The 12,932-nt window shown below is 36.6% G+C and overlaps 1 protein-coding gene across 1 annotated transcript in view; it reads left to right on the forward strand.

The window, feature by feature from the left end:
- The window catches only part of CMC1 (C-X9-C motif containing 1), a 40,359-nt gene that overhangs the window by 674 nt on the left and 26,753 nt on the right, over positions 1-12,932 (forward strand). Inside the window, exon 2 of the mRNA XM_075211268.1 lies at positions 7,038-7,130. Coding sequence (XP_075067369.1) covers positions 7,038-7,130 — 93 coding nt within the window. The remainder of the gene's footprint in view (positions 1-7,037; positions 7,131-12,932) is intronic.

Genomic DNA, 12,932 nt, shown 5'->3' on the forward strand with positions numbered 1-12,932 from the left:
TTTATAATACAGGTCTGAACAATTTCTCTGAATGCTAGTAGCCACTGTCAAGTTTTGGGAGCCAGCAACTCTGTAAAGTAAAATTTGCAAGCATTATGCATTGGGAGTCAGGCATCCTAAATTAGCATACTCTACCTAACAGTGTCCTGCATAGAAATATTTTATATTATATAGTCAAAAAGACCTGCATATTACACTAGGGAAGCTCAACATATTAAGGCAACAGTGGCAACCTCGTGACATCAGCAGAAGCCTTATCGCAGCAGCAGACTGTACCTCATTATATGCTACCAGCAGAGCCAATCTCACTTGTGCAGCCAATTTTTTATTTTGCACTTTATAGATACAAGGTTCAATACTACTTTTAGGGAGAGGGGAGAATCATCATCATCATCAACATTTATTTATATAGCGCCAGCAAATTCCGTAGCACTGTACAATTGGGAACAAACATTAATAAAACAATAATGGGTAATACATACATACAGACAGAGAGGTAAGAGAACCCTGCTCACAAGCTTACAATCTATGGGAGAATACAAGCACTCAGGCTTTGTGAAGCCAATTTATCCTTTAGGACAGGTTTGATCTGATGTATATATAATTCTGCAGTAGGGTTGTCATTTACCTAAAAAGTGAAAATGAGAAAAGTATGTTGTCTTGTACTGACTAGAGCACAGTACACAACGTAACGGAATTATGAGCCACAATTGCAATTTATTGTTACAAATATGGCAGGCTGATATTATATTGTAAAATTGGGTACAATAGTTATAATGATTTGTCCATTATTAAGTAGGCTTTTTAGCATGTTGAGGAATATTGTGTGTATATATATGTGTGTGTGTGTGTATATATATATATATATATATATATATATATATATATATATATACACACACACACACACACACACACACACACACACACACCCCCCCCCCCCCCCCCCCCCCACACACACACACCCCTCCTGTGTGTGCCATTTGATCCCATGTACTAAATCATCGATTGTTGGATGGACTCTAAAGCAGAGGTCAGTCAAGCAATGTGAGTGTGGTCCCATTGGGGAAAATTAGACCTTTAGCAAAGTTCTCAAGTCTGGTTCAAGTAGAGCTGGTGCTTTTCATTTGTAAAAGTTATTGCTTCTCTAACCATTTATCTGTTAAATGTTTTAATAATGACATTTAAGGGTATTTCCACTTAAAAATTGTTTATATGCTAAATGGAAAATAGACGGTGGGGGCTTGTATGCATGGACACTAAAATCAGACATTCAACATGCAGTCTGCTTAATGCACCTTAACATTGATTGTCCAAAAATAATGTAAGGAAATAAACCTGTTCATAAGCACACGTTTATGACATATATCTGAGAAGGTAACAAGAAAATTTGTGAGTATCATATTTTGGAAGGAGCATAGTTGTTAGGAGAATACTTTCATCTATAGGATTGGGCAGAACTGAGGATGGCTTTATCGGAGACAGATTAGCAGAGTGGGACAACAGAGGTTGAGTGGTTGGTGTACAATACACTAGGTTCCAAAAATAAGCGCTACAAATTCCAAAGCCAAAAATATCAAATCTAATAAATTATGAAGCAGATATCACCAGATGATCCTGCCAAAACTTTAGCCAACAAATTTTATTAAAATATGCAGTTGCTAGGTAGCACTTCTTAGTGTTCATAATGGGCTTAAGTTTGTACACTCCTTTGGGATATCCAAGCCAAAATGTCATATAATAAATCATTAATATAATATGGTAATGATGGAAAGTAGCGGGGTGAATTTGAGTATCATTTGCATAAATTCAGTATATAAACACTTTTTTACCAAGTATCATGATTATAGCATGATCAGGATAATTATGAAAATAAAATGTGATTTTTTTTCCAAAAACGACTGTTTATCTTCATTTGTCCTCTGCTGATCAGCCCACTGTGTTTTAGGCCAAAATGCCTTTTTTTCTGTCATGTTGTTGATGTCTTTAAACCCCTGTGATCAGTTGGAGGAGAAGTCCAACATAGTTTATGGCTCCTTGGACACAAAAAAAAAACAACAAACAAAACTGTGTAGTTTCAAGACTTTGGTCAAAGTTCATCATTTATTCTTTTAAAGAAACATTGCTAAAAAATAATAATCATATGCATACATATTTGGGAAGACCCTTGTGTCAATTCATAGATCATGTCTAAAATATATCTACATTTGATCAAGCTATGAATATCTGACCTTAATTGGCCATCAACATAACTTAATTATGTTTGATATCTATTGAATCACATAGTCCTAATCAGTGCATTGATACAATTTACATATTTTTGCTATCTTCCAGAAGGGAGTTGTAATATATTTTTGTGCAATGAATAGAAATGTTTTGGGGCTAAAAAAATGCCATAAACCTGTCAAAATCTGATTCTTCAGCCTTTTCTTATGTGACAAAGGGAAGGAATTTGGAAAGAAGGAAAAAACAATCTTTAAAAAGCAATGAAATAATATTGCAGATTTATAGCCTTTCTTATTTTAGATCTAAGATTTCAGCAGAAGTTAAGAGTTTCTGTGTTTTGTTTCTTTTTTATTCAATAAATATTTTGTATTCATAGATGTATATTTATAATTATTTTTATCACTAAGCATTGGGACTATTTCTAGTCATACTATTCACATTTAATAACGTTCTGTCTTTGTGTTCTCAAAGGACATTCTTTACATATCAAATTGTCTTGGTTGTTAGATTTTTGTGCAGAAAACTGTTTGATATGCCCCTCCTTGTTACTCCTGTGCCCTCAGTGTTCTTGTCTTTCATCCCATTTTGCCACTCTGTGTTCCGTCAGTCTCCCCCTCACCTTTAGGTTGTAAGCTCCCTTGAGCAGTACCCTCTTTCCTCTTGTCCTCCTCCTCTTGTTTCCCTTTGCCCTTAGCCCTCTGCCTCTTCACTCCTTTTTGCCACTTGACTCCTGCCCCCATCCCTCCTCTTCTCCCATGCCTCCACTTCTCCGTCTCTGCCCTGATCCTGTAAGTGTTGTCCACTCTAGTGAGCACAGGGCACAGGCGCAAGCCTTTATTCACTCCCCCATCTCTCTTCTTTCCTTCCTATCTGTACACTGGAATTCACTTTTACCTCCCTGCCTTGTGCACTTCTCTCAGCCATATTTGTACTTGTTTACACATATTGCATTTTGCGTTTACTGCACTTTGTTTTTGTACAACTTGTATGCCATGTATTGTTACCCTGTCAGTCCAAAACATGTACTGTTATCCCAAGCTCTATTTCCCGGTCTGTGGAAAAAATAATAATAAATATAGAGTAAGTTTGCTAAATTAAGTTGTGATAAGTGAGGGAGCAACAGAAGACTTCTTAAGAGTCTTATTGGTGGCACTGTTTTGTTTTCTATAAAGAGTGTGAGTTACATTTTTTTGGGCGGAGGGGGTTGTTATTTTTAGACAGGCCAGGTGGTTTTGTGATTAATTTTTTTTAGGCCCACATGTCGCGCATTCCCAGGAGAGTCATTGTTTCACCATGGCAGGAGGTATAGGTTGACAATAGTAGGATGCATTCGAAAGAGCTTTGAGGTATCCTAAATTAAAATGGATGATGAGGAGCAGAGATCACCCCGCAGTTTGAGAAACTAAAAGCAAAGTTGAACAGATAAAACCTTGAAAGGTTTGGGTCTTGGAGGCCAGGTAAGTGGTGAATTTTGAGTAGAGGATGGTCCTTTGTGTCAAATGCTGCTGAAAAGCCCAGTAGTATTAAAAAGGGGCAAAAGGTTTTGGACTGAGAGTGAACAAATCATTAAATAGTTTAGTAAGGGCAGTGTGAGTGGATAGTGTTTTGGATGGAAGCCGATTGCAACGAGTCATGTTAGTTGTTTTGAGCAATAAAGTTGATCAGATGGTTATATACCAGTTCTTGGAGTTTCGAGATGGGTTGCTAGTTTTTTTTTAAAAAAAGTGATGTCAATAGAGGTTTTCTGTAGAACTGTGGTGAGTTTATGGAGGACGGAAAAGTGCCAGTGGAAAGAGGGAGTATTGCATCAATGGATTACATTTTTATTATCGCAGAGACTAAAATTTATGGTTCTAGTTGAGAACAGGTGATTTGGCAAGGGCTAGATTGTAATTTAGTAACTTCCTTGAGTGTAAGAGCTTGTACACACTGGTGTTTAAATCAGACATTCAGTGTGTGTCAGCAAAGCCTACTAAAAGCTCTCTGACATGTGGCTCCATAAAGTAACGTAAGCTAATGGACCCATACACACAATGTCTGATGAGCGTTAGCTTCGCGTTCCATCAGTTTTATCATTGCCTGGAGTATTCACAATTGTTAATGCTTTATAAAATATAATGCAGTTCTGTATCTGTTAAAGCACTGTGTAAAGTACATACTACACTATTCTGGAGCACAGCTTTGAGACACTTTTTTTAATTAACTTGTATCAAATTACCTACACTTCAAAGATTGTTGTTTTTAAATAACAAAATATATGTAGCTGAATAGAGTAAATGGAGGATAGGTGGGTTAGTTAAGGGGTAAGAAATTATGTTATCTGAAGGAAGAAAAGGGGGGACTCCTAGTCCAGTGAAACTAGTACATATAGGGTAGGGTGCTAAACTGACAATTTGGAAAAACTGAATTAGTATTACAATTTTTCTGATTTTATGCAACAGTAGCTGACTTTTTACATGCTACTGTGTCATGTTTGCTGATACCTCCTAAATATGTTCATACTGTGCAACACTGTAGAACTGTAGCATATGAGAAATATAATGTAAGATTTACAGATACTATTATGTGTTGCTACAGGGAAGAGCTCTTTAGAATATATTAGTGGTGATAAGGATCCAATATCCAAGTTATATTGGGAATCCTTAATGATATGTAAACTGCAACATACTTTTCTCTTAGGAGTGTGATAAATTAAAAAATAAAATCAATATTTTGCATATGTGAGGATGTTTTTCTATTTTGCAAATTCAGCTCACTATTTCTCTGATTCATTTGTTGATGATTTTATCCTGATATATGTAATGATCATGTTCCACTTTTAGGAACTCTGCATTTTTCAGCAAAAATAACTAAAACAAACTAATAACAAGGATTGACCCTATTTCACCTATAGGTTTTGAAGTGTTTTCAAGCTTTTACTAATCAACACATTTTATTAGTAAATGAATCCAACTTTAATTTTCACTATCAGTTTTCAAGCATGTAGGCAATAAATAAGTTTCCGTATACAGATGAAGTTGAAGAATCTTACATTAGAAGAGTTGTGCTGACTCCACACTCTATGTAAATTAATGGATCTGGGTCACCTTGTAACTGAGCTAGGGGTAGACTTAGATTCACTTGTAAAAGTTATGTGTTAATTAAGTCATCATTTTCTGTTGAATCTCTTAACTGTAACATTTCTCCTTTTGTGGGATTGCCAGCTGTCAGAATAAGTAGTTAAGGAAAGTGCCTCTATACTCAGAAAGTAACCAGCCCTTGGGCATTGCGTACAGGAGACACGGGAGGTAGGCCCGTGTCTGATCCTACTCCCTTCCTGTAGACATGGTTGTATACACAATTGACTTCATATTTGAGTTACATTGACAGAAAAGCTTAGAAATTAGGTTATGTTACCCAGATATTGAGATTTAAATTGTAGCTGTGTCAATTCAGGGATAACACAAAATCACAAAAAGGCAGCTGATAGTTTGGAGAGGTCAGGAGACCTCAACCCCAGTTACATTATTTACTACGTATAGCTACAGAAACTATTTAATATACAAGCATCTGATAGTTGGACTAGATTCTGAGTACTTTTTTCACCATCATCATCCTTCATTTATATGGTGTCCCAGATTCTGTAGACCATGACCTCATCCTACAGATAGTGGACGGACAAGAGACCTAGTGTAGATAACCCTGCTTGATAGAGTTTACCTCCTGCTTGCCCATGGGTAACTTATTTTGAAGTGGGTGATATAGACCAACCTGTAAACCTATCCACCCATCTTATTGTATGAGGACATGGCTGCGTAGGACAGTGGGTGGAGGCAAGCGAGATGTCACATTGCCCCAGCAGAACATTGTAGACATGTGAGACATATCCAACTTGTTTTGAAATCTATTAAGTGTGTTTACTTACTATATACCCCCATTGGTATAAAGTTCTATAGTTTTGACTACCCTTGCAGTGAATAGTCTTATTCTGATGCTGATGTAAAAATGTGTTTCATCCAGAAGCAGTGGTTACATTATTCACATTTAATCAATTATATTTCGCTGTTTTTATCCAATTATTTTAGTTGCAAATAAAGGTTAAGTTTTAATATTCTATCGGGGCTCTAACGACTTTTTCCAAGTGACAAATAACAATATTTAGTGCACCCGGCTATACTGTTTCTCCTTTTTGCTTTCCTTTTAATTTAAAATTTACCTATAGAAATAAAGTAGAACGCAAAAACAAATATTTCCCTTCATTTAAAAAGAAAAGTTAATTAAGTCCACTTGTTATGATTGATATGTATTCGGGATTCTTTGTCCTTTAATAGCAAATCCTGTTGTTTCAAGTCATTTAGTCACTAGGTATTTATGGTGTGCACATCGGTATCATTATTCTGTGCTAGCACATTATGAGAATGCAAGAGTCTTAAAGCAAAATAAAGCCTAATAAATTCAGGCAGTAAAGAAGGTGAAAATTGATTCCTACTCAATGACCGTAATGAAAAGTCTTAAGCTTGCTCTCATTTCTGGCTTGATTTTCTTATTTTTCACTGTTTTAAATAAATACACCAAAAGTTCTCAAACTTTTTCTACATAGTGATTGGATACCCAATGTCACAAACTGTATAATGCAGATCAGGTTCGCAAAGATAGAATCTGAACAACTGGTTACTGAAGGAAGCAAGTCTAATCCAAACAAATATATATATATATATATATATAATGTATATTTATCACACATACATACATACATCTTGTACAACAGTAATGCAGTTTTGCAGTAATGAATGATGTTTCGTTCATTAAAAGTATGTTTTATTTCTCTGCAGAGGAGCCTGCCTTACGGCATGTAGAAAAAGATGTCCTTATTCCTAAGATAATGAGAGAGAAAGCCAGAATAGTGTGCGCAGAGCAAGTAAAAGGTAAGATACAATTTTTTAAGGATACGGGCACCAAGTAATACAAGTACCTTTACCTATTGTGCACGGGTCCTACATATATTTAATGCTTTTCTTTTTAGACATAGCAGCCAAATCAACTTTTTTTTAACTAAATTTAATATGGATTCATTGTATACATATCTGAATGTAACTTTTTTCAACTTACAGCTGATCTGTTAGGATCAAGGTATACATCTTTTCAATGGCACCTAAAATAAAATTTTCCCTAAACGATGGTGCATAGCTGAATTTATTTGATTGCCTGATCTAGTCAACACTACAACCCCACTTCTAAAACAGCGGAGGAGAACATTGTTGATGTACTTTTAAAAGTCTTTGCGGTGGTTTCCTTGTCTGATCCCAGAATCTATGTCCTACCTTACTAGCTCTCCTGCTTGCTCATATCTCCCAAGATTTCAAATAGTTAAAGAGGGACACTTAGGGCTAGATTTACTAAGCTGCGGGTTTGAAAAGTGGGGATGTTGCCTATAGCAACCAACCAGATTATAGCTGTCTTATTGTAGAAAGTACTAAATAAATGAAAGCTAGAATCTGGTTGCTATAGGCAACATCCCCACTTTTTCAAACCCGCAGCTTACTAAATCTAGCCCTTAAGATTAATTTAAACATGCCTTTGCAGACGTTTGTATAAAAGTTAACATAAAGCATATCTTATATAATAAAGTAACACAAAGGGTGGATGCATTTTGATTCAAGTAGGATTTAGAATTTATAGATCTATATATTTGACCCAAAAGAGACACTATTTGGAAGGAAAGAGGGACAAGGGAGATTTGAGCTAAAAAACAAATTAGCAATTTCAAAAATGATTTTTATACTTGTGGCATATTATTTTAGCCATACAATTCTATGTCCCCAAACCCTTACTGAACCTGACTGACTGGGTAACATTTTAATATTGCCATGTTGAGCAGGTGGCTTTCAGGAAAAAAGGATATTCAATACAGTGCAGAAATATATTTGGTGTGCACGGTATGGCATTAAATAAAATGTTGTGCACACCAGACCCACAAGTACCCATCATACATAATTATATAGTAAGGATAACCACCCTATGATGTCCCCACATGCCCTAATATACAGTAAACAGCTGAATACCAAGACAATGCATCTGTTAATATTATCTCTATACAATACAGATATAGAGGTGTTACTTTATCTTAAGTCTGTTATCCTCATACTTGACACGGTTCTGTTGCTGGGGACATAGGAGTGCAGTAAAATGTATTGTCAAGGTGGTGTTAATATGCAGAATGCAGAAATGGTTGCACATTCTACAGTTAACTACAACTTTAAACTATCTGAGGTTTAGCAGAGCAATAGACATGTTAACTATAAAACAGTAAAATAATAACAGACATTCAATAAAGGGAAAAAAAAATCAACAAAAGCAACTGTCTGAATGGAGTGAAAAAATAAAGTTACATTGTAAATAGTTGTGTGACAACTCCCAGGTCTCCTCATACCGCTTCTCCTCTGGGCACACAATGATATTTAGTGAAAATGATTGGCCACAACATAACTTCAGGCCTCCCTTCTGCAAAGCCTGGCCAGTGTCAACCATGGTTTCAGTAACATGCGTTTGTACAACAATACTTCACCAATGGGGACCATTGTGCCCCTCAAGGGTTGCACTGGCTGAAGAGTAGGACATTTTCAAATGACAAGTGAAGAGCCACACGTGAAGAACAGAGCCCTTTTCCAGCGCTACTACGTGCATTTAAATTGCCTGAGGACAAATTATACTGACACTTGATAGAAATAAGTTGGGGGAATGGTTATGGCCTATTACCAGACACGGTGTACCCACGAGAGAAGTGTGAGATACTTAATGTTCTTGGAACCTAAGAGCATAGGTTAGGTTGTGTCTGATTCAATCAGGGTTGTGAAATGCATTTTATAGGGCCTAGGGCAAATTTCTATCATTCTGTACTCATCAGGTGGAAACATGAGTTTGTTATAGATACAGTATGTTGTTAATCCTGTAAGTAAGGTATGTAAATAATAATTTACAACCATAATCCTGTATGACTCTCGAAAAATTGCTTCCCATTGATGTTGAAGTTGTTTTAAATGTCACTCTTGGATGAGTAAAGCTGTCTTTTAAATTTAAATGCCAGCTTACTTTTTTATTTATGTGTTAGAAATATTTAGTTTATTTGTACCTTTTTGATGATCAACACAATCATAAAATATAGGTAACTACAGTGGGCTTGTATTTGTCTTAATGCCTTTTAAGTGTTTAACTAGGGTCAGAGTCCTTTGTGTATTTATTCTTTAAAACTGGCTTCACACAGAAATGAAATGAATAGCACTAGAACAACCTGAAGCCAATCAGAGCAATACATAGTTAACAACACAGAAAAGCAAGAAGTCAAGAGTCGTTAAATGAGAGCAGGGCTGCATGTTACAAGGGGCAGGGTCATGATGTGTATTAATGTGAAGGTAATGAAAATAACTGTATAGTGGGAAGAACAGGGTCTGGACTTTTAAAAGTATTAATAGGTTGTGAAAAATCACCACTTCCTATGGGCCAGTGTAATTAAATGCTAAATTCTCCAGAAAAGGAGATCCCAGGACTGTTGTCTAAGCTACTCGGCCTGAGCGTCTGTATAAGTGGCCAAATTGTATGAGTACCAACTGCTCAGAGCACTGGCCAAGCAGTCTGATCTTTTTCAGCTTCAGTGAGGCCTCTTATTACAGTTGGAAGATGTCCACACACCCAGGTTGAACGTTGATATTAGTTTAGACAACTTGTGGGGACGTACAGGCTGTGATATCTGGCCAATTTCGAATACGATATTGCAGCACGTGGGGCCAGCTGGTTATGTGCGCTTGCAGATATCAGCCCAGATAAAGATCAAGGGGGTGATCTATTATTGTCTTAAGAGTGCCTCAAATTTACTGGTACAGCATGCTTATGAATGCTTTTATTCAGATCCTCATCCAGACATGGTGATCATCACAAAAATTAGACGACCAGCAGAGTTTTTTTAATGCAACAATTACGCTATGTATGATACCAAAATGTGGAAGAACAGATTCCGACCAAACCCCCTCAGTTTGATGATGACTATTGTGTAGAGCCTATAATTAAAGGCAGGTAGGCACTGGTTCTGGACAAGAAACTGAGGGAACAGATAGGAGACTTCATGTGTTGGTAACAAACAGAGGAAGTAGTTACAATTTTATAGTCACAATTAAATGTCCAGAATGGAATGGATGTTGGTAGGAAATTCTTCTTTTAATGTTTTTAAGATGTATTCAGTTCTAGAAGGCAAAGCGAAGAAATCTCCTGTAGCTTAAAAAGTGAATGCCGCTATCATTAACGTAGCCAGGAAAACAGTTGTTGTACTCTGTGACAAGGTCACACTAAAATATAATCTGGATAGAGGTCAGGAGATGCTTTTAAAGAGAGCATGCATGGTGGCTGTACTGTAGAAGCTTGTAGACCAGCAGTGGCCAAAAACCAAACAGGTTTGGCTCAGGTGAATAATCTCTAGTTGCAGAACATCAGGAAAATGTTTTGCAAAAGTACATCTAGAGGTAAGATTATCAGTGCCGTGCAGCAGGTCCAGAACTTGTATTCATTTGTTTCAGAAGCTTTAGAGCTTAATCCACCGTTGAGATGGTACGTTAAAGCAATGGGCTTGAGGTTATCAGCCAAAAGAATACCATGGCTACATCGGTGCCAAGCAGATGCCACATCCAAATATAATATCTGCCAGCTACTGCTTGCAGGGGAGCTATGTTTTAGGCTAGAGGACTCTTCTCCATCTTTAATTTAGGACAAGAAATATTACATACGCTGCACCCAGTCATCACTCTTTTAAAGAAACCAGGCAATAGAGGTCAGGGTGAAACTTGAATACATTCTTTCGCTGCAAAAGGGAACAACAGTAAGCATTTATGAAGAGAGACAGGCACAGAAGTCTGGCGTGGGAGGTTGAGTCATTCTTTGCGATTGTGTGGAATCAGATAGCAGAAGATATTTGCATATTATATTTGGATGTGAGATACCGTTCGAAACAGATGTCATCTAGAGTTCTATACTTGCCCAAGTTATGAATATTATAACTTGGGCGACTATTGAACTGTAATTGATATCTGTATTGAATAATCCACAGAAACAAAACTACAGAGGCAAAGTAAGTTTTCCAGAAAAGTCAGCTTGGATAGCAAATGTAGACTTAAAAGATGTCTATCTACATATTGCCATAAAACGATCGCCTCAAATGTTTCTGAGATTCTGTGCTCCTCAGCTTCACTACTAATACCAGGCTCTGCATTCAGATTGGCTTCATCTCCCAAGACCTTTATCTATTTTTATTTTATTTTTTTTTATTTATTGAAGCAAAACAGGTTATACACTCCAATTCAGTCCAACAATTGTATAATAATTAAAAAAAATATAAGGAACAAAAAAAACAATATAAGAGAAAAAAATAAAATAAAACAATACATTCAAATTATTACAATACTAATAAATAAAACTAATTAACCATAACATAACACATCACAATCCAATTCAATGCACGCCCGGTCAGAGACAAATTCATACAGACTGCTATAAAACTTCATATCGAACTTGAAAATCATGTTTCCTCTTAGCCAGGAATGCAATAGTATGACCCCGTAAAACCGCCTTAGAGGTTCCCCAAAATAACACTGGGTCATCCCAATGAGCAAAGTTATCATCCACATCTTACAACCTTTTATGGTTAAGATATTTAGCAAAAACATCCGAATGACCCAGGTAGGATGGGAATCTCCAACACCTGAAAATGGAATAAGTCTTACACAAATACAAGAATGCTGATATAGGGGCGTGATCTGAAACCAAAATACTCCCTATTTGGGAAGAACTAATTCTCAAAGTTGACTGATCAGTAAATAGTCAATTTGAGAAAAAGTATGGTGACCCGGCAGTGAAATGCATGTGTTTTATCTGTCGGATGGTGAATTCACCATGGATCCGATAGATCATGATGTTTCTTAAGCATATGAATACTTTCCCAGCCAATGCCAGGATTAGATAAAGGAATATTGGATTTATCCAACCGGGGATTATCAGCCGTATTAAAATCACCCACTACAATAAGATTAGGGGTCTCCCTTTGAAGTAATAAACAATACAATTTAGTAAAAATCTGTTATTGGGCATATTGGGAGCATATATATTTAAAAGTGTAAATACCCCCCCCAACAAGTAAATACAGAAGTATATATCTACCTTCTGTGTCTATAAATGAGTCTTCAATAGTATAGCACAATCTGTTATGCAAAAGGATTGCCACCCTCCTCTTTTTCATTAGATAAAGTGCACAAATACAATCTTGAATCTATAATCCTTTTAAGGGTCGTTCCCTGAACATAGTTCCAATGTGTCTTCTGGTGCAAGTCCATGTCAAATGACAGAGTCCACAACTGGGTCACCATGTTCTTCTTAACCGGTGTATTAAGACCTGCCATATTCCAGGAGACCGCACGGAACTAAGTGCGTACATTATGTAAATCCACTGGAGTCAACAAAACCTTAGAATCCGCCAATGACCATCCTTTGCATGATCATATAACTGATATAGAACCAAAACATGACACGCACCCTGTCCCAACGAGCAGGACTGATGTGAGTGAGTTCTCTGTACAGCGCTGCGGAATTAGTGGTGCTATATAAATAAATAGTAATGATGACGAGAGTCCACTCTTATACAAAAAGAAGTCTGACCGCGCCTGGATAACAAAATTTGAAAAGTAAACTAT

The sequence above is a fragment of the Mixophyes fleayi genome, chromosome 5 (assembly GCF_038048845.1).
Source record: "Mixophyes fleayi isolate aMixFle1 chromosome 5, aMixFle1.hap1, whole genome shotgun sequence".
In the NCBI taxonomy this organism is placed as follows: Eukaryota; Metazoa; Chordata; class Amphibia; order Anura; family Limnodynastidae; genus Mixophyes; species Mixophyes fleayi.